General features: G+C 35.0%; 1 protein-coding gene across 15 annotated transcripts in view; it reads left to right on the top strand.

Moving 5' to 3' along the window:
• Nucleotides 1-506: 506 nt before the first annotated feature.
• Nucleotides 507-22,983, top strand: part of LOC106057882 (uncharacterized) — a 45,714-nt gene continuing 23,237 nt past the window's right edge. For 4 of the 15 annotated variants that reach the window (XM_056037092.1, XM_056037084.1, XM_056037089.1 and 1 more), the window contains exons 1-3: nucleotides 8,399-8,557; nucleotides 21,331-21,430; nucleotides 21,757-21,902. In XM_056037092.1, coding sequence (XP_055893067.1) covers nucleotides 8,519-8,557; nucleotides 21,331-21,430; nucleotides 21,757-21,902 — 285 coding nt within the window. In that variant the 5' untranslated portion in view covers nucleotides 8,399-8,518. Of the gene's footprint in view, nucleotides 664-8,390; nucleotides 8,558-19,071; nucleotides 19,312-21,330; nucleotides 21,431-21,756; nucleotides 21,903-22,983 lie in introns of those variants that run through there. The other 11 variants (XM_056037085.1, XM_056037080.1, XM_056037090.1 and 8 more) reach the window with 8 other exon arrangements.

The following is a 22,983-nucleotide window of genomic DNA, read 5'->3' as shown; positions in this document are numbered from 1 at the left end:
CATGGGGGAAATGTAACTTATAAATAATTTGAAATCGATGACTTGTAGACCAACTTAGCATTGCATTTTTCCGAATATCTCAGAGCTAGCAGCCGACACTTGCCGTGGCGTTCAAGGTGCTAATTTTGTCTCTCTTTTTTCTTTAGTATTTTTGTCTGCTCTACCCTTTTTTCTTTTCTTTTAAAAATAACTCGCTCTTCTAGCAGACGTCTTCCCTTGTATAGACAGATCCCACCTCTCTACACACAAGAGTTGCGTTTCTTTTGGAATAACCCATTGTTCACCGCAGGGTAGAGAAGGTCCAACAGTGCTGAGCACGCCCAAAATATTTTATTTCTTCCGTGGTTTAATTTCGATCGCAGATTTTAATTTGCAGATCCGCAATTTGTTTCGATTATTGTAAACATAAATGAGGCTATCAGTTGTCGAACGAGCGATTTTAATATTTATGCCTGGGTGACGATTGTCTTTATTGAACCGCGGCCTGTAACCCCTTCTGTTATGCAGGATAGTGAGCTCTGCGTGGGTGCCAGTAGGTAAGATTTTTTACCTGGAAAGCACGTGTACCTGGGTCTATCTTCTCTCGCCGACTCAAGGATTCCCCCGTACAAGCAAAAGGTTTGCGCTTTTCGCCTGTTTCGAAGTACACGTCCAAGCTTTCCCGTAAGTTGCCTTTTTTTTTTTTTTTTTTTTTAAACTAACATTGCTTGTTTTGTTAATGGCTTTTACTTACCTCCCTTTGGGTATTGCAAGCGCCCTTTGAAGTAAGCTAGGTTTAATATCTTAGATTTGTGTTTTAATTTAAAGAGAGAAAAAAGACAGTTGAAGACACATGTAAATAAAAATACAAACAATTTGATTTAAAATGATATCAGTAGAATAACAAAGAAAATGAAACGGTTGAAAAACAACACTAGATAGATGTATGACATAATATACATTTGTCACTGACAATCAATAGAAATATGACACCTTTTTCTTTTGTCCTTCTCTGGTGACAGTTCGAATAAGGCTACATTATGTATGGGGCGTGACAAAAAACAAATGAATCTCAGATCTCGTGATTTCTCGTCAATGTATCGTAGCGTGAACAGACTCAATGTCATAACAAGTAAACTTGAAAACAAAGGAGTCTCATTGCTGCCTACAATTAACTTATTCAATGCAAGGCAAAACATAAATACCTCAAATGTCAAGTTGGAACGCTGTAGAAGAAGAAAAGATTTTGTATTGAATGCACACACAAGCTGAAACGTAAATTGTACATACTTACATTGTAATGTAATCCTCATCATCCTCATTATCATCTGTCCTTTGTGGTCCTCATAGGGCCTCAGTACAGACATGCCACACTCCATTGTCTCTTGTCTTTTAATGGCTTCCCAGCTACTTCCTTTTTTTTTTACATATGACCTAATAGCCAAATAAATGTCTGTTCAAACACAGTTAAATTTAATACAGATTATAGTAACTTAATTTATGGTTGCACAGTCAGGCCCTACTAGTAACTCAGTTAAATGCAACAAAGATTCTAGTAACTCTGTTAAATGTTTCAAAGTTTCTTGTAACACAGTTAAATTTAACAAAGTTTCTATTAATACGGTTTATTGTAACAGTTATAGTAACACAGTTAAATGCAATAAAGTTTCTAGTAACACAGTTAAATGTAACAATGTTTCTAGTGACAGTTTATCCTTACACCTTTTTATTGAAAAAAAAAAAGCATCATTATTTTAAGTAACAATATTCCCTGAGTAAAGGCACTATATGAGTATTTATAATGAACTTAAAGAAGGAAATAACTTTGCAAGGAGGTTCTGTCATATGTTTGAATTTTCTGGTGTAACATCTTGATTGAAATATGAATATTTAAAATAAATACAGACAGATTTTCTACATCTGTATGTTGCTAGTAATATTTTTAACTAATACATACACACGGGACGCACTTAGATACACATAAAGACACATATACAGAGCATACACATATGAAACACACATAGACATACATGCACACATACAAACACACTATTACCATTTGAAATGTCGCATGTTTAAAATAGGGCAAACACATTTTGGGTGAAAGGGAAACTGGAACAATCCGAATTTGAGTTGTAGGTAACCAGGACATTAGAGCTTTACATTTATGGTGGGAAATTATTAGTGCGAGCTTGTAGTTATATCCAAATAATGGGGGTTTTTGTTTAGCATTGCAGAATTAAATTGTCTAAACTCTTCTGTGTGTGGATAATTAAAAAAAAAATTCAGTTGGTAACAGTTAAGTTCAATGTAGCATCCTTAACATCTTTTAGTTTATTGTGTAAATCACATATCGGTATATAGCTAAATGTGTACTACACACACAAACCCCCCCCCCCAAAAAAAAAAAAAAAAACACCCAATACAACAATTAAATGAAAAAAAAAACAGTAAAAAAAAAATCCTTAAAATTAGTAAAGTTTAAAGACAACAATTCAAAAGCAACAACTAAATCGAAACCATAATGAAAGACTCTGTATCGAGCATGAGATGTCTCTAGCCCTGCCACATCTCTCTGTACACAAAATACATGACATTTATGACAATCACTTTTCGACTACAGCCTGAGACTCTGAGAAGACACTTGAAGTCGTAAACATAGCAACATCTTCAAGTCATCAGTTTGCCCTCCCTAATGATAATATCAACAAAGTTCGTCAGTTATCTACCCTGGATTAAACTAGGAAAACAACATCTTACCCCAGCCCATTCGTTATTCTAAAAATAGCACCTAACCACATCCGGTATAAGTTTTGATAGAGGTTGCATATGATTTGTTGACACATCCTGAACCCTATTTCCAAACCTTGACACATCACTGCTGCCAACTCCCGAAATGTCTTCATGCGTCACAAAGTTTTCATTTAGTCTATTATTTCGCTATTTCTGATAACACAGCCTACTTTACTGGTTGGAGTAGATTGTCATGTGGCGTTTTGGTTTAGAGCCAAGCTGATGCCGAAATCAGGGATGTGAACAGAGCTTATAGGAGGGAGGTTTATTAGTCATCTACAACAAGAGTCAAGATATGGGTTTAACATAACAATAGTGATCTTTCTTTTACATGCTAGGTAAAATATGTTTATTTATATTTATTCTAGGGTTGTATGTTAAAATGTATCTTTTCTAGTAAAAGTCACTACGTAAAATTTAGCAGCCGATTTAAAGCGAACTGTGTCGTCTGCTAAAAGAAGGGATTGTCCAAGATGGATGGAGATTTTCGTTTTTTTGTAAAGCTTCTTTCTTGTAGCCATTTTTAAGCTAAATAATCTAGTATAAAGAATAAAGTGCTGTTATTAACAAATCCTTGCTCCTCAAACACGTCACTTTATCCTCCTATTGCTGTCCACATAATCCTGATCCTCACGTGTCGTTAGCAAATTGTCTTACTTATTGATAGGCTCGCCAGATTGTGTTCTTGTACTACAGTGAAACTGTGAGAACTCTTCAGTCAAAAAGTTATTATCATTAATGTTTTCTTTAAAATTCAGGACTGTCCACTAATTGATGTTACAGTGCTACTGTCTATATCTTTAGCCAGAAGTCAGTTGCTAAGTCAAATGATTTTTCAGGCGCGCTATATCTATGTCTTTAGCGTCTATACAGTGTAGGTATTACGTAAAGGCTACACAAGCCTTGGGCATACTATCTTGAGCAACACTGATTCATTCTTTCACTATTATTCTATAATTGTATACAAGTTTAACCCTCTAAGTTTACGAAAACTATATTTGGCACTTACATATACTATCTGGATTTATAAAGGGCCCTTTATATCAAGCTCAGCTAGGGCCTTACAGAGATTAAATTAAGCTCTAAGCTAATAGATGTACCGATACGTTGCATCTGTATCTAGAACGTTTCCGAATGACACTGCATGCGTCTATGTAATTTATTTTCATAGTCGTGTCCATGAGCTCAAGTATATTTCTTTCCTTTTTTTTAAACCTAAAACTAATTTTGCTATTGGATATTTTCACACGTGGAGGCAAATCTATAAATAGCAAGCTTCTTGGTGTCTCCGGTGTACAGAATGCGGAAGTAGTGATGACTATCTTTTTATAAACATCTCATATTTTTAGTGCACATTTAAACACATGAGAATCTAATTTCTAAGATTTGTTTCGCTTGTATCAATCACAAAGTAATTTTTATTATTTTATTGGCAGGAGGGATCTTTCTATATGGCGTCATTGTTTATTTTGTCTCTTTCTTTCAAAATCTTTCCCAATCTTCATTTTTTCATTTTTTCCACGTTTTTCTTTAGCTTCCATTATTTCGCCACCTCATTTCTTCATATGGCTTTTAAATTTTTTTTTCTGTCTTATCGAATCTTATTTCTTAAAGAACGTACACGGGACAAAATCTAAGTGTGAACAAAGAGCAGAATAATCTAACTTTTAGTGGGGAAATCTACAATACAATATTATCATTGATTAGAGATTATATTATAGATTTCTATATAGTCTTTGTTTGTCAATGTCTTTAAAAGCGTGATAAGTGAATGGGAAATACCATTTTGGAATCATAAATATCACATACAAAAACATATATTTTCACAATTTCATGAGTTTATCTGCATGGACTTTTACAGTAGTCGTCTGATTGTGGAAATGGAAGGGTCAAGTTCGCCTTACAGTCTCTTCGTAGCATGGTCTAAACAACAATATAGGTTATAAGATCATTCGAAAGATCACCTAAAAAAAATCACCCTTTGACGTAAGCAACGGCCTGGAGTCACAACGTTTGCTTTTTGGCAGTTGTTCAAACCTTTAGGGCTATAGGTGAGGTTGCTGGGTTGTGAAGAGGCAAAAATACTTTGGGGAGGAGGTAGGGAAGAGGGGGGGCTTAGTTTGATTGCCCCAGCGTGAAAGGTACCAGCACGTGCTTGACAAAAGGATTTCAAATATCAGATAAACACTTCGTCTGAAGTTGTTAGCATGTTTGCTGACATCATAATACAAGGGGAAGAACACGACTTTGACTTTTAAAACGTAGTTTCCTCCCCTTTCCCATCTATCCGATTCGATCTACTCCAAGTAGAAATGGTCGAGATGTGTGTACGTACTTCTGTCTGTCTTTGGTACCTGGGAATACAGCTTTGATCATTTCATCGTAACCTGACGTAAAGACAACGATGCTGTCTAATGTATAAATCATTGTCTATTAATATCGCCAGGTGTCGCTGTTTTAAAACGTGCCATTATATAATTCCTGTGCTGTTTTTTTTTTTGGCAAGAAATACTAATTGTAGGATCTTTGAGGGAAATGCTTATATAGTTTAAGGACAATGGATATTGGGAGGCTATGTCTTGTTGACGGTCGTTGACTTGTAGCACCAAACTGCTGGTTGACAGTATAACGTATAAAACTTGAACTAACTTAAATAATTTCTTTGTGAACAATACTAGATAGAATGTTTATGACAATATAAACAAACTCAACGTGAGATCAATGAAACAAATGTAGTAGACTTTAGGTATAATATAAATAGTTTTTTGAACAAAATGTAACTCACTACAAAAACATGTCTTTCCACTCTGGCATTCTGGACTTGTTTGGCCTACCCAAGACAGTTGACGACAGGGCGGCTTATCTTGCATCATTCACACTACATCGCCACCAATTAATCGCTAACTTCTTCTCACCGTCACCATAGAAACACACACACTCTCCATTTCACTATGATTATGAATTTAAAAAAAAGAGCTAAATTGCTAATCCCGATATTATTAAGTTCAACAAGGTCGATGACTTTATTTCAACTTTTAGACCGTTTTTGTTACAAATTTCCCGTTCAGCATTACAATCTAGTAGAGAGCCAACTTACCTGATCACAAAGACTTCTACCAAATACACGGGAGAGTAGAATACACATTATGTAGCAAAAAGGTTTTTAGTTTTCTTATTGACAGATTTGTTTTGAAGGCAAAGGCACTAACTTCCTTATTTTTATCAGATTACAAAAAATATGTATAATTTACCCACTTCTTATATTTTTGATGAAAGGGAAACAGAAAAGAAAAAGAAAGCGATTTTCAAACTACTGGAAATTTTCACGATTAACTAATGAATGTCAAGGACGCTAAATTAACCTTTCAAAATTGTCCACTAAATAAATGTTATAAATAGTAGGGCTACTAAAATTTGATTCTGCTGTGCTTTATTATTTGAAAGAAATATCATACAACGTTTTAAAACACCTTACTTATCAACACTCTCTTTATTTTCACACCGGATACACCGAAAAAAAAAAAGCAAGATATTTATAGATTTTATAGGCCATACTAGAAAAACTCCAATAAATTATTATTTTTTCAATTTTTTCATAATTGAACGTCAAATCAAAGTCTTTACCTTCAGGACGTCTTATATGTTCTCATATAAGCATGAATAAAAGTACGTCATATTCAAAAATATTGAAACAGAAACTCTGTTGTTAACACCGAAATTGTATGTGACAATGTTATTATAAACTAAGTTTACACACTCGGCCACTATTGTTTGTAATATTTAATGTAGTGCTACATAGTAATGTATTCTTTTTATTTTTAATTTCACAATAACATCAATGTTTAAAGAAAGGTCACTGTAATTTGCAACGCAAAGCCACAATCTACAGTAGTTCGAGGTCATTATCAATCAAATTTTCATAATTACTGTCATTTTAATACTGTCTCACTACCAATGTAAGTCACTTTACATATTAATAAAATGTTAAAAATAGTGGTAGACTGTAATTTTTATTACAAGGAAACTATTAGCAGTAATAAAAAAAAATCTGTCCATAGTATGGCAAGGCCACCCAACTGTGTTTTTAGCGCAGGATCGTTAACTATATGATTGATTGAGCTCTAGGCGTCAGTTTTGTTTCATTTTGACAACATTTCTTGCATTCTCGAGGATTAGGAGTTACAATGTTTAGCTGATAAACGGCCTCTTTCAAAATGATGTCAAGATATTCTTTGAAACACGCATAATGAACTTTCTTAATCATGCGCTATTCTCTTCTAAAAGTAAGCACATCAGCTGATCGGATAGCTATCTTAAACTGTTCTTCTTTTGAAACACTGTTTTTTTTTTGTTACAAAGCCTATATCAGCTCAGTCTATCTGTCTGGTAAAATTTTATACACTTTTTTTCTCCGACACCCAGAGTCGGATCAAGCTGAAATTTTGCGCAAGTATTTCTTTATCTGTCAACACAAGAATCAATAATACAAACATTAACCAATTAGTTAAATAGCTATTGGTAATTAAAAATTTAGTTTGTTATCTCGAACAAGGGAAAAAAATGACTGAAGTGGTGGTATAAGCTGAATCAGTCCCCTATGTAGGTCGCTGCTCTAAATTGAAACGAACAATATATAACTATTCAATCTTCTCTAATCTTACTTTAGCAGAGTGGTTACAACGTCGGTCGTAGGAGGCGTGAGCCTTGAGTTCCAATTCAGGTCGTTCCTGCCCCCCCCCCTTTTAAAAAAAAGACAATTACGGTAAATCCCCCCAGATCTCCCTTTCTCTCTCCCCCTCCCATTTCCCCAACTGGTCCAGTCACGTGATAGGATCATAGCGTATTGAGAAGCTAAAAGCATGAAATAGCGCTAAACAAAAACAATTGGTCAAAATATTATTAATTGCACAGATTTATTGTTGTTAGTCTACATCTGTTACAAATGTAATTCTATGACAGATCCAAACTAATTGATACAATTACACCTCTTATAAGCTTTGTTTTGTTTTTTTAAAAAGCATTTTCTATGTTTTTTCTTGTGAATCAGATATAAATTCAAGTTGTCTTTCTTCCTTTTATCTAAAGTTACACAAAATAAAGCACCTGTCGAACTGCCCTAATGTCTGTTACATAATGCTCCCAATACGTGCGCTAAACCCTAACTACAAGTATGAAAGACGGTAATATAGACTTATCTAGTGAACGACGACTTTTCATTTAGGCGCACTGTGGCCTTTGATTAGCTCACGGGCTGCTCAGAAGTCTGCTATCACAGAAGACTAATGTTATCACTACACACAGGTCTCGCTCACTCCGGCCTAAGATAACCCTCACCACAAGCCTGTTCGTGCGTCATTTACACCAAGACAGATTTATCTGCTCTCTTATCAAATCTCTCCAGGGTCTTTGGGGACCACTGTTTGTTCAAATCCGTAAATAAAAAAAAATACTCACGCACCCCACCTCCGTCCTTAACTTTTTGATTTTATTTTTTAAGTGACGCCTACGTTTTTTATATATAAAAAAAAATTGCGAAACTTCGAGCAAGTGAAATACGAGAGAAAGGGGGGGGGGGGTGTTAGTGGAGCAACGTTGTCAGGTTTAGTCTACTGTAGATAGCTAAGTCCAGTTGTTTGGCAGCTAGTCCACTGGAGACAAGGGCTTGGATAAAGAATTAAAGGAATTACTATTGATCATTGTAAATTATTCTGACTTTGGGAGTTTTATCAAATTCATAAGGAGAACCATGAGTAATATTTATGAACCAATTATTTGGAGACTTAGGGTGAGTTTATTTTGATGAGATCATTTACTAAGCTGTTATTCTATTTGCTTTCATTTATTTCACCCATCATGGGTTTTGTAGATCAATGTGTATAAGTATGTTTTCAAATTTGATGTCATATACGTGTAGTCTATCGAAATCTGGTTGGTTAAGTATATATTTGCTAAATTAATGTCGGCATAGAACAAGACTTTTTTAAAAAATAAGTATCTCACTGATAAAAACTTGTCCAAGCTTCGTGTGTTCTTAGGAGATGTAATAATCAACTTCAACTCTTTTTTTATGCTTCCATCAGTTCTTTTATTGATGTTTATAGAATTCTTACACTGAATCAAGTTAAAAATCGGTTCATTCTTTGATTTACCTCCCCTTGGTCTATTTTGAGACTCACTTCTTTTCTTGTTATGACAAAGTCGAGAAAGTCTTCAGCAGACGAACAGATCTTTCAGACTTTTTTTTTTTATTTACTTCCTTTATTAAGATTCGGTCTTTGTATGTGACACATGAAAGGTTCCCCTTGTAACTCTTCTATATGGCTACACAGAACTTTTCTTTCAAATTTCGATGAAAAAACAAGGTTTAAACGCGTTGACTTTGGTCTATAATTGCATTAGATCAAAATAAGGCGTGGTTAGGCTTTGATAAAATATATTTTATTTATTTATTATACAAATATGTTATGATGAGCAAAAGAAATAAATGTAAACACTTTAAAGCTGTTGTATCAATGCCGCATATATTCCATATACATTACAGATGTATCTGATTCAAATATTTAATATAACGTCCTCGGGTGATGACACATATGAGCAACAGGTAAAAAATAAATCCCCAACTATTTGTCTAGGAATTGGAACTTCATGCCAACAGCTGCTGTGATATGAAGAAGAGAGAATGCTAAGATATCAAAAAGAGAGAAAGCTAAGATATCAAAAAGAGAGAAAGCTAAGATATAAAAAAGGGAGAAAGCTAAGATATCAAAAAGAGATAAAGCTATTAAGAAGTGAGAATGCTAAGATATCATGAAGAAAGAATGCTAAGATATAAAAAAGAGAGAATGCTATGATAGGCCTATTAATAAGAAATAATGCTAAGATAAGCTTCTGCTGCTACTTTCCAACCAAAACTTGTTTTATTTTAAACTTATTATATTGTAACAGTACTAACCTGCATTGCTATCAAAGCACAGGCACATTCTTAAGACAGTGTTGACTACCAATAAGTTAATACACTTTTATAAACACCATTATACAGTGGCGTAGCTAGGGTAGGGGGAGGAGGGGGGAGAATTTGAAAATCCCACCCGGGCCCCCACTTGAGGGGGACCCCAATTGAGTGTATGTTTTACATTAAATCTTAAATATTACTCAAATTGAGGGGCCCCCAAAGAGGTCAAGCCCCCCGGGCCCCCGAATGATGGACATTTCCTTGCTACGCAAATGAAGCGCATATAGATCTATAAGCACGACATAATATACATAAATTATAAATTATAGCTTGTATATAGCTTAACTTTCATGATTATAGCATGCTCAGAGGCTATAGTTAAATCTCATTTTGTGGACTAGTGGGGGGAGAAGGTTTTCCGTGCTGCCTTTAGGCGCTCAGTTATCAGTCGGATGTCGAACCTCGAGCCTTCTTCATAGATAGCCAAGCCAAGCCAATTTCGGAAAGCAATATTGATAATACAACTATCTAGAAGAATACAAGAATATAAAAATAATACAAGAGATACAAAATTATAAGAAGAATGCAAGAAAATACAAGAATATAAGATACAAGAAGCAAAATGGCGAACGCTTAAGCGTCCGTATTAACAATATAATTAGAAAACGTATCGCCTAATATCTTTCTCAAGAACAATAACTCGCATTGCATTGGTCTGGATAACTCTAGATTAAGAGAGTTTTAGGTCAGAATACTGGGAGCCACTTTACACTTCGACATCTTCAGTATTGATATGTCACCATTAGGTTTATGTCTCACAGTCTGGCATAAACTGTGACCCCCATGACCTAACCCTTACACACTGTCTATTAATGTTTTCAATAAAGTTTGGTGGATAAAGTCGTTACACACATTTCGTCCTCCCTCAACACTCTCATGGTATGTTTTTACTCTCTACCTGTCCCGCACTCTCTCAATCCCTCGCGTGCCATCTCTACTTCTGCTCTGCTCAGATTATCCTTGCAGGTAAAGGGTTAAGGTTTGCCAAAGAGCCGAGGTACTGGAATGCTAATTGTACAATGCCAGTGTTTTTTTTTTTTATATGTAATGTTTTTCTGCGCGAGTCAGCATTTATGAAGGTTTTCTTACGATGTTACACAAAAAATTATCTATCTATCTATCTATCTATCTATCTATCTATCTATCTATCTATCTATCTATCTATCTATCTATCTATCTATCTATCTATCTATCTATCTATCTATCTATCTGTCTGTCTGTCTGTCTGTCTGTCTGTCTGTCTGTCTGTCTGTCTATCTATCGATATAGATATATAGATATTGATATAAATATATTTAGAGATATATATACTGGAAGTAATATGGACATTTTTTCTAAATTTTATGCATTGGAATTCTTTGTTATCGAAATTCATTCGACGATTACAACCACACCTACATACCTGACTCTAGCACACAACAGACGTACACGCCCACACACTAAGAATGCTGTCAGCTTCTAAACATTTAACTCACAGACAGCTATGTGTGCAATGTAAAGTTAACTCTAAATCCTGATTCTAATGACTCAGCGCATGTGTTTTCTTGCCAACTTTGTGGCTCAGTAAAAAAAATTATAAAAATGTGGCTAAGTAAAAAAAAGTTATAAAAATTTGGCTAAGTAGGCAGCAGCTAGACTTTTTCTTCGATTCTTGCATTGTAAACAATTATATAAAAAAATGGAGTGTAGGAATAGTGATTAACTTTCTTTTTTAAACATATTAACCCTACCAATATCTCTAAACCTACTTTTCCTCATGTGCCAAGATTTAATTTAAGGTCCTTTTAGTTTGCTTGTTAACAAAAGGGAAATAAAGATGGTGAGGTCAAATGTGGTGATATTTTATCCCCCCTGAGTTTAAATCCTTTTTATTATAGGTTTGTGTGATCAATTACCTTCATTGTTATAGAAACTTTGCAGCCTACTTGTTCAACGTATGCATTGTGAAAATAGTTGTCACTTATATTCTTCTTCATTCTACAGTATATTTGAAACAATCCATTGGACATTTTTAATGTTTTAATCTTCGTGAAAGAACGGAGCCTCCGTTGCTAAAGGCGTAAAAAAAATAAAATGATTTTTCAGTCTCAAAATTGTATTTTTTTAAAGTTTATCTTAATGATTTTATCTTTTTATAATTGGGCTTTAATGACTGGTGCAATTGGTGGCAATATTTAACTCCCAATAAAAGCTCGATACCATCTACATGTCGAATTATTGTATACTTTATTATATCTATCAATTTTAAAAAAAATGTACAAGTATTCCGTATAACATTTCACGCAATTAAAACAACAATGTGTATAAAGTTTGAGAATGTAAACCCCCTGCCTCAAAACAAAATATATATATTGTTACTTGGTTATTGTTAAACCCTTAAGTGTTTGGGTTTTATTCTTAATGAAATTTCAAGATCCTTTGTCATTTCTATAAATATAATATACCCCTTGTATAATTATCTAGCCAATGCCAACAGAATATTAATGTTTCATAAATGATCTTTACAATGTAAGCCTTGCAAAGTATTGCCTATTTTACAGCTGCAACTGTTGACAGAGAATTTATCAACAAAACAAATGTAAAAATTATTTGAGTTTTAAGTTAGGTTTCAGATAGGTTTTTTAAACTTATTAGAAACATGTTTTTCTTTAGCATGACGTTAATACAGTCTTACAGATATATCGTAAAAAAGAATGTCCATGACTTGATATAGTTGTTTTTATTAAAATGTTTCTCTTGGCTCTAACATCAATGGAAGAGAAGAACATCAATGGCTCTATTCATGATTACAGATGCCGCTTTGTTCGCTACCATTTAGTGCCATTAAAACCTGTTTGTCTAGGCTTCCATCGGCCGTTTCTTGCCCAATCTAATCTATGACAGGTTGCTTAGCCCAGGTATTTGAAATGTTCCTTTCGTTCGATAGACCCAGTTGGAGAGAAACAAAGTCTTCAGTTTTATTTACCATTTGTTTACACTTGGTGATTCTATTGAGAAACTCGAAGTGAAAGAAGGAAACAATGAATGGGAGTGGGAAAGGAGGTGGTCAACCAAAACAAAAGTGACCCAGATTAAGGTAGATTTTAAGAGAATGTACTTTACCTTTTCTCTCCCGCTTCCTACACCACTATTTGAAACTAATGTCTCAATTGTTTTGTGGATAAGACTTACTAATTAGATATTTCCAGAGACATCATCAAACACTCCAAAACAGTACCGTAATAAGACTTGATAAAGCCCTAAGCTATTTGAGATATTTGGGGTCTCAATAAATCCATGTATTATATGTGCTAAATATTTCTTGGGGGCCCTAAGTTGTTGCTTGTGTTGCCTACAGGTAAATCCGGTCCTGATTCCAAACCAACAACATTAATATACCTGCATGTACATGTGTCTGGGATAAGAACAAGAAAATCCAGTTAACTCGCATATTGAAGTAATGACAAACAATGAAGCTAATAATAACAACAGAAAGGAATCACTAGGTCTGGTTAAAGAGGTGTTTAGAATCGTGTGATGTCAAGCTGCCACATTACAAATAATTACAGATGCAATCTTTATGATTGTAATTAAATAAGTTCTTGCTTGAGCATCTGTAACTAGGGTCGTGCTAATTATTGTTTCGTTTCGTTTAGTATTTTAAAAAATAAGAATTGGTTTAGAAACTGAAAAGGAACATTATTTGCATGTGTAAGGTAAGATGAACCTGAGGGGTATAGCGATAGTGTAGCCTCGTACAAAGAAGTCTCGAGATTTTAATTCAGCTCGACTGGATACGAAACATTTGTTTGCGATGTAAATAAGAAAAAACAAACAATCATGAATTTAGGCATCAACTTCAACAGCTGTATCCCCAAAGACCATTTCCTGGCAGTATTTATAATAGAGAAAAAAAAGGCAAAGAAATCATATTTCTGTAAAACTACCTTTTTCCCCACTAGATCTATGTTTTTTTTTTATTTGATAAGTTCCCAGAGATCGAGCGTGTACATTTTAAATATGCAATATGACTCTTAGGTATTTCGTTTCTGTATTGTTTAAATAAGAGTGCGGTTGTACGAAAAGAATACAAAAAGACTAAATATGGCGGGTTTCTTACTGATTAAATAAATCTTATTGTTTCATCCCTTGGTCTGCTATTAATTAGTAATTAATTAGTAATTTCATTATAAGCTTATCAATGTAATCCATTTGTAGCCTTGTAGATCTCTTTTTAATTTGATGATAGACTCTCCGTGTAGACTGTCTCTTGCTTATAGATATACCGTAATCCTAGATAAAAGTCTTTCAAATATTCTGAATTCGTTTAGATTTCACTTAACTAAACTTATGTCACCAAATGCCTTGTACTCTTGCAAAGTGTTATTAACAAAACTTTTGGTAATGCCTTGTTGAAAGCCGGTGAACTGCACATAAACCTGTACCTTATCTCTCGCGCTTCCTCGCTAACAATAGTTCCACAACGTGCAGTACAGGTTCGAAATCCTTCAAGTTGCTGAAATTAACTGTGCTAGCTTTCTTTTTCTGTTTTAGTTTTGGTTTTGGAAAAATTTCCTGACTCTGGAGAATACTTCGTCCTCAGGTGCTCCCCACCCACCCCCCTCTCTTTTTTTTATTTTCAAACCCTCCGGACTCGACTTATTCTTGAACTGATGCTGTGAGTTACCTGCACACTGGCTCATACATCTGCTATGTGTGTTGAGAGGGGGGAGGTTGAGGGTGTGTGTGTTTCTGTTGAGTAATGGAAAGCTAAGAATAAAATTGGTAATGCTTAAAGGTTGTAGACAACAAAAGTAGCCAATGATATAGTTTAGAAAGGTAGTCACTGATATGATATAGTTTAGAAAGGTAGTCACTGATATGATATAGTTTAGAAAGGTAGTCACTGATATGATATAGTTTAGAAAGGTAGTCACTGATATGATATAGTTTAGAAAGGTAGTCACTGATATGATATAGTTTAGAAAGGTAGTCACTGATATGATATAGTTTAGAAAGGTAGTCACTGATATGATATAGTTTAGAAAGGTAGTCACTGATATGATATAGTTTAGAAAGGTAGTCACTGATATGATATAGTTTAGAAAGGTAGTCACTGATATGATATAGTTTAGAAAGGTAGTCACTGATATGATATAGTTTAGAAAGGTAGTCACTGATATGATATCATTTAGAAAGGTAGTCACTGATATGATATCGTTTAGAAAGGTATTCACTGATATAATATAGTTTAGAAAGATAGTCACTGATATGATATAGTTTAGAAATTTAGTCGGTAATATGATATAGTTTAGAAATTTAGTCGGTAATATTATATAGTTAGGAAATTTAGTCGGTAATATGATATAGTTAGGAAATTTAGTCGGTAATATGATATAGTTTAGAAATTTAGTCGGTAATATGATATAGTTTAGAAATTTAGTCACTAATATGATATAGTTTAGAAATTTAGTCGGTAATATTATATAGTTTAGAAAGGTAGTCGATGTGGTCTAGGAAGGTAGTCGACCAACTTACACACACAAATAACAAGCTATACAATGTTGAAAAAAAAAAAGATCTCATTCTGTTGGAAACTGTCTCTAAGCGAATCTGAAACCCGAAAACGAACTGTATAGCGCCAGTAATCATCTACACATATGTTGTCGTAAGACCACAAGAAGCTAATGTTTTTCGACTAGAGTAGTTTGATCGCGATCTCATCTCTCTCATCTCTACCTGTTGTCCCTTCCGGAACACAGGCCAACAACCAGCTTCCTCTAAACATCTTGGTTCTTGGCGAGTCTCTCCAACTGTCCCCATGTCTTGCCCATAGGCAACCAACCAGCTTCCTCTAAACATCTTGGTTCTTGGCGAGTCTCTCCAACTGTCCCCATGTCTTGCCCATAGGCAACCAACCAGCTTCCTCTAAACATCTTGGTTCTTGGCGAGTCTCTCCAACTGTCTCCATGTCTTGCCCATAGGCAACCAACCAGCTTCCTCTAAACATCTTGGTTCTTGGCGAGTCTCTCCAACTGTCCCCATGTCTTGCCCATAGGCAACCAACCAGCTTCCTCTAAACATCTTGGTTCTTGGCGAGTCTCTCCAACTGTCCCCATGTCTTGCCCATAGGCAACCAACCAGCTTCCTCTAAACATCTTGGTTCTTGGCGAGTCTCTCCAACTGTCCCCATGTCTTGCCCATAGGCAACCAACCAGCTTCCTCTAAACATCTTGGTTCTTGGCGAGTCTCTCCAACTGTCTCCATGTCTTGCCCATAGGCAACCAACCAGCTTCCTCTAAACATCTTGGTTCTTGGCGAGTCTCTCCAACTGTCCCCATGTCTTGCCCATAGGCAACCAACCAGCTTCCTCTAAACATCTTGGTTCTTGGCGAGTCTCTCCAACTGTCCCCATGTCTTGCCCATAGGCAACCAACCAGCTTCCTCTAAACATCTTGGTTCTTGGCGAGTCTCTCCAACTGTCCCCATGTCTTGCCCATAGGCAACCAACCAGCTTCCTCTAAACATCTTGGTTCTTGGCGAGTCTCTCCAACTGTCCCTATGTTTTACCCACCTGCTTGGCATCTGTTTCCGAATCGCGGCGCCATGTATTCCAGGGCCGTGTCCTCCTTCTCTTTCCTTGGTGGTTCCAGGTGAGGACTTGCCTTGTAATGTTGGATGCTGGTTTAGGAAGGGTGTTACCTATCCATTCCCAGAAGTAAATATCCTTCAGAGACCCTGGAGATTGAAAATTATTGCTATAGAAGTCGTAAACAGGTAGAACGAAAACCTCAAGGCAGTGGCGTCACTAGGGTGGTGTGGGGGGTCTTGCTGGCCGCACCTAGTGACACTGACCCTAGTGACGCAACTGCCTCAAGGTGAAATAGTTAAAGCAGTAGGTAGAGACTGGATAGGTGGAACAAATGTTTTAGCATGTAACTTGGCCTTTATTGTGACGGGAATACATTAAGCGCATGGTCAAAGTTGTACTATCAATGATCTCGCCACTAGCAAGAAATGTTTTTTATTTTAGTGTTCATTAGACATGTTTTGACAGTAGGAAAAGTCTTCAAATTGGACGCTATTTACTAAAAGAATTCAGTAGATCTAGATCTTCATTTTTATGCGGCTAATTAAAAAAAAATAATATTTGGCTTTTCTAAAAAAAAAATATTTTTATAAATGGACATTTATTCTTTGTAGTGTCAATTTTTTTTCTTTTTTTTGCGACAGTACTTGTTTTGCTGTTTAAAATGAAAGATTTAATATTAATAATTTCAAGAAATTAGGAAGATTTTTTTCACTTCAGGCATGATGGCCCTGTGGTTAGGGTGCTTGGTTATCGAGTTGAAAACGTAGCGTTCGATTCTTTTCAGGATGATTGGTGTGCTGGTGCTTTAGCCTTACCACCAACCAAAGAGATCTACCTAGATCCACAAAGTCACATTCTGCTCATGGGAAATATACTAACTTTGTAAAGAGCTTCGAAATTTGATTCTTAAGTGCTGAAAAGAGATTCCAATGATTAGTTAATAACACTTCACTTATCTATACTTCACAATGATTAATTAATAATATTTCACTTATCTATACTTCACAATGATTAATTAATAATACTTCACAATGATTAATTAATAATACTTCACTTATCTATACTTCACAATGATTAATTAATAATACTTCACAATGATTAATTAATAATACTTCACTTATCTATACTTCACAATGATTAATTAATAATACTTCACAATGATTAATTAATAATACTTCACTTATCTATACTTCACAATGATTAATTAATAATACTTCACAATGATTAATTAATAATACTTCACAATGATTAATTAATAATACTTCACTTATCTATACTTCACAATGATTAATTAATAATACTTCACAATGATTAGTTAATAATACTTCACTTATCTATACTTCACAATGATTAATTAATAATACTTCACTTAACTATACTTCACAATAATTAGTTAATAATACTTCACTTATCTATACTTCCGTAGTATGAAAAACTACGTTGAATTGATTTATTTTTTTTTTAAATAAAAAAATCTAATTATCATCAATCTCTTCTTGAACATCATTTCTCCATCCTTTTCATTTAGCATAATTAAATGAGTAGTGGCTTGAAGTTATTGAAGAATTGTTTCCTCGACAAAACCTTTGCAGGGCCGTAGGGAATGACAGTGGGTAGGCTCTGTATGGTGACGACATTTTGTAAAACGTTTGGTCTCGAGACAACACGGCATAGACCTACACACTAACACACACACTAGGCACACTAATATACAACACACACACACACAAGTCTTTAGGTCATTGCTTGAAAATAGATGTGATCAAAGAATCGTTCCCTATACCCGGCGCCAGGAAGTACAAAAGGCCGGATTGCACCGCTTCACGGACTACATAAAGCCAAAAAGTGGTAATTTAGGCATCACTGGTCAAGAAATCTGGCCTTCTTTCCTGATTATCTTATATTAATGCTAGGCAATAGATCTACCTGTCAGATAAAAGTAAAAGTAAAGTTCCCCTTTCAGACCATGTGGTCTACAGGGCAGATGATGTGAAGATCACCTGCCATCAAAGGTCATCACCTGTCAGATATAAATAAAAAAAAAATGAAATTTGATAGACTTAAATTTAAGCTATTTTTTTTCCAACTTTGCTTTTTTCTCTTGGTAACAGTGTTGCTAGCTATGACTATTTTCTTCTCGCTATTGGACTTCATTTCACTCAAGTATTTTCAACCTTCAACCAATTAAAAAAAAATCTATTTTCCCTTTCTTTAGAGCAAGCTCTTTGGTAGGTCCTAGAAAAATAAAAGTTTATTTAAACAGAAGAATGGAATAAGATTAAATGACTTCTAACTCTCATTTAGCAACTGACACACACACACAAAAATTTATATCCGAAGAAAATGTAAACGTAACCAACGAATCTTTTGCTTCTGATTACATTTATGTTTTCATTAAGTGCTTTTCATGTGCTTACAGACCTGACTTGTTTGTACATTTGTTCTATACAGAATGTCACGTCATAAAGTTTTTGTTTATCGCTGGGGACCAACAACGTACTCGACTTGTTAGGCTTAGAACAAGACGCTGATGACGTCACACGTGTAGTCTTCGTATTTTCCTACGTAACTCTATTATAAAAGTACAGACATAAGCATTATGCCAGAAGGCGCTCGGCACAGATACTTGGTAACATAGGCGTCTCCCCCCCCCCCTTTTTCACCTCCCCCCCCCCTTCCAAAACACGTGCAGCTCGCGTAATACACCAGCTCGCTCCTTACCTGTATGGCTGTGTCCGTGAGCGGATCACATTGGGGAGGTGGGGGGTAGACAGCTCCTGGTGAGCAGTGTGTTACATCGACCTAGTTAGTGCCACAGACACAGCTGTTTCGTTCTGGAGGCAAGGTGGGTGCCAGTACTCTTTAGTTTCCTTACTTAAAATATATATCAACGGACACACATTATAAATCAGTTCTATTCAATACAAGTGTTTCTGGATATTCTCAAAGTAACGTTGTAAGAATGTGTTTTTTTTGCTCGATTTAGTGGCGGCTGGAGATATCAAACTTCTAAATATTTACACAGCTTGAAGTTGTTTTTCTTTGCATAGTCCTTGTTATATTTAGGTCGACGTGTCCCTAAAGAACAACTGCAAATAATATAAAACTGTTTCGATTCTTCCTTTTAACTACAATTTCCTTAAATGTTCCATGTCAAGTATTTTTGCTGTCCAGAGCTAAGCCACGATTCTTTGAAGTTGGAATATACCTAGACTTTGTGAGATATACCTAGACTTTGTGTCAAGAAAGGTTGAGACATGAAAAGATAGAGAGATAAAAAAAAAAAGAAAGAGTCATATCCTGTTTTGTTTTAATTTAGCATCAAGTGAGCAACGCGATGAAGCCGAGAAACGTGGCAATAGAAAAATAAATGACACAATTGTATTTTATGCAAAACAAGTGATTATGTCATGGCTCCTAAATACGTCCATGGGCCATTTCTAGAGATTATTATTTACCCCGGGACTATTGGCATGATTAATAGTTATTTTATAAGTAATTCTCTCTACGGTTGGAACATGTCACTTTATTTTTTAGTAGACCTTTCATCGATGATATAAAGGTCACTGTGGAAGTGACTTTAACATACTTGACATTATTTTTGTTATATCACTTTTTATGAAAATGTGTTCTATTTTAAATGTTCTAAAATCTAAAATATTATCGTCATAATATAAGCATTTTTTATTTATCTTAGTTAGTGGTAGGCCTATTAAGAATTTAACAGAGAAAAATGGCTGACATCAATAAAACATTTTTGTGTGCATAATTGTATCTATAAGCCTACTAACTTTTCATAACATATTTCTTAGTACTCTACAACTACATTAAGGGCAGACCTTGGCATTATATTATTCTGCATCTTTATAAGTACAACGCTAATTCTTTGGAACGAAACATTTTTTAAAAAGTTTTTAAGCCCAAATAACTAGTTTCCAATTTGTGGCATTTTAAATAGTCATGTCAAGGTCCTCGATTCCGAAGATTAAGTAAGGATTACTGCTGTGTTATACACGACTACGCAAACCCAGTTTCGACCTGCTTATTTTTCCGAATCTCATGCAGACAAAGCCATTGTCCGCCGGAGTCTATTCAATCTTTCTTTCCGTCTTCTGCACCTGTCTACAATAATGGCTTTGGTTTGTGTCTCAAATGTGTGTCCCGCAGCCTTTGTGAGAGCTCTTCACTGTCTCTTTCAGAGGCCATTTGTGCTACTTTCCTCTATGTCAGTGAAGGCAAAATGGCGCCGGGGTTTATCTTTACATCACTTACAGGAGGCACCTCTGTTATGTTGTACTCCTTTAAGCTCCCCAAAGAAGATCGCCTTTGGCATGTGGCCGTCTCCCATGCGGCATAGGTGTCCACCCCAGCGCAGCTGTCGAATGGTTCTATACTGTCCACACAGGCCTCAGCAGAACCTAGTTATTTGTAATGTAGTCTTGCCAGCGTATGCACATTATGGTGGTACTAAGTGGTATTAAGAATGTAACAGAGAAAAATGGCTGACATCAGCAAATATCTTCGATAGAGTACCAAGGTTTCGGAGCCATACAAAAGTGTGGAGAGAACCATTGTTTTATAAACATTTAAAATACTCATTAAAAAAAGGACATTTCACCAATCACATCTACACTAATGCTCTCATTCTTAATCTATGTGAAATATTTCATATCGTAAAGTGTTCCACTTTAAGAACATATCTCTATAGAGATCAAGATAGTACACATTCTCGTGTAGGAATCTAATTATCTGGGGCATTACGAGCTCCATGTGCAGCACTTTAGATAACCATCTTAGTTTTAAAAAGACGAAAGGGAAGCAATCATTAAATGAGTAAATATACACCATTTCTTTCCCTTGGATAAAGATCACTATGTGTTTAGTGTGTGATATCACTTTCTAATGCCGTCGTCGCATTTATTCAAAGATTGTTTTCTTATAAGTTTTAACAATTTTATTATTGTTTTTTTTCTAGGGCACCAAGGGTCACTCGGTGTATTCCAACAGGTCCTACGCTATGCCGGTGAGACGGCAAACCCCCACCATCGCAGTACCCAGGCTGCACAGTAGTTTTGGTAAGTTGAACACATTCAAGTATATACATACTGTAGTCATTCCACTAAGGTCACTATATTAACTTTCTTTCTTTTTTTGAGTGGTTCTGGTTTGCATTCCAAAACTATACTGTAAACAGAACTTGAAAACTATAGTTCTTATTTTTTTATTTTACAAACTATGGAATACGATTTGGGATATGTGCTTCTGGTTGCGTGGAATTGTAGTGTGTATGGGTAATAGGTGGTGTGTTCATAAATCAATCTCAAAACAAGTGAATTACAATTTACATTTTAAAGACATGCTCCCCGTCCAAGACTGACCATTCATTGTGCACTCTGTCCAGGTAATGTCCGTCACGACTACGGCATAGAAGATAGCATTCAGCGGGCGGACTATCTTTCGAATGCTGTTCTAGAAGATACCTATGAAGCCGCTACTCGCTCACGAGGAAGGGACCATGAACTCCTTCGCAATGTCAACGCCGCTATTGTAAGTAGTCTACCCTTGTCCTATTTATTTGTATTCTATCATTTAAATAGTTACAATTCATCTTTTTTTTTGTTTTGTTTCATTAATGCCTAGCTATCAGTACAAAGTAAGGAATGTATAGGTTCGATTTAAAATTAAAAAAATACATGTTTAAAACATTCATACTAATTGCCATAATAGAAACAAAACTGCTAATTATTCCCTTTTATTTTTATATAACCACAGATCTAAAAATAAACTAATTCCAAGGTCAGAAGAGAGAAAGAAAGTTCAGATACTTCCTTAAAATGAAATAATTCTTTCATCAAAATGATAGCAGGTTAAATTGAAGTAGCCTAATTTAAAGATAAATGTGTAACTGACCTTTGAAATTTAAATTAAGACGTGAATCCAAGAACTATAACGAATAGGTCAAAGCTTTTTTTTTTTTTTTAATTTAAAACAGAGAAGTATGTAGTCAGGATTATATTGAGACAACGTGCACTCTAATTCCATTCTATGTCATTTTAAACCCTTGTGTTTTCTCAATTTTGACTTAATCTGGCGCTATTCGATTTTAGAAGATTGAATTAACAAATCATAAAAACATTTATATATATATATAATATATATATTTATTAATGTTTCTAAAAATTTGAAGTAAAACACAAGAGCTTACACTCCTGATAACCATTACTATATTCTACATTTTATCACATGTTTTTATAAAAAAAAATCATAATTACACCCAATAAACACCTACAAGATAAAAATAGTAAACAACTTTATCATCGACATGCCTTATTGTCCAGGTCGTCTTAATGAATAGGCTGCCTGGGGTCTGGGTAAAAGGTTAGGTATATTCTTTGAATTGGTACCAGAAAAATAAAAGAATAAAAATATACATAGTTTAAAAAAAAAAGCTTTATTGTCGTCGCCTCTACAAAATTTGTATATAGATCTATAGATATCTACACATTTTAGTTATGCACATATGTTAAGACGACCTGTCAATCTTCAAATAATGTTCTCCTCAATGTTATTCTCATCACTTTCTTATTGAGTGCCTCATAATAACATCAATATTCTTTTAATTGTTTCA

Source organism: Biomphalaria glabrata, chromosome 7 (assembly GCF_947242115.1).
Source record: "Biomphalaria glabrata chromosome 7, xgBioGlab47.1, whole genome shotgun sequence".
NCBI lineage: Eukaryota > Metazoa > Mollusca > Gastropoda > Planorbidae > Biomphalaria > Biomphalaria glabrata.
The sequence above is the reverse complement of the archived record's forward strand: the minus strand, read 5'-3'. Positions and strand labels throughout refer to the sequence as shown.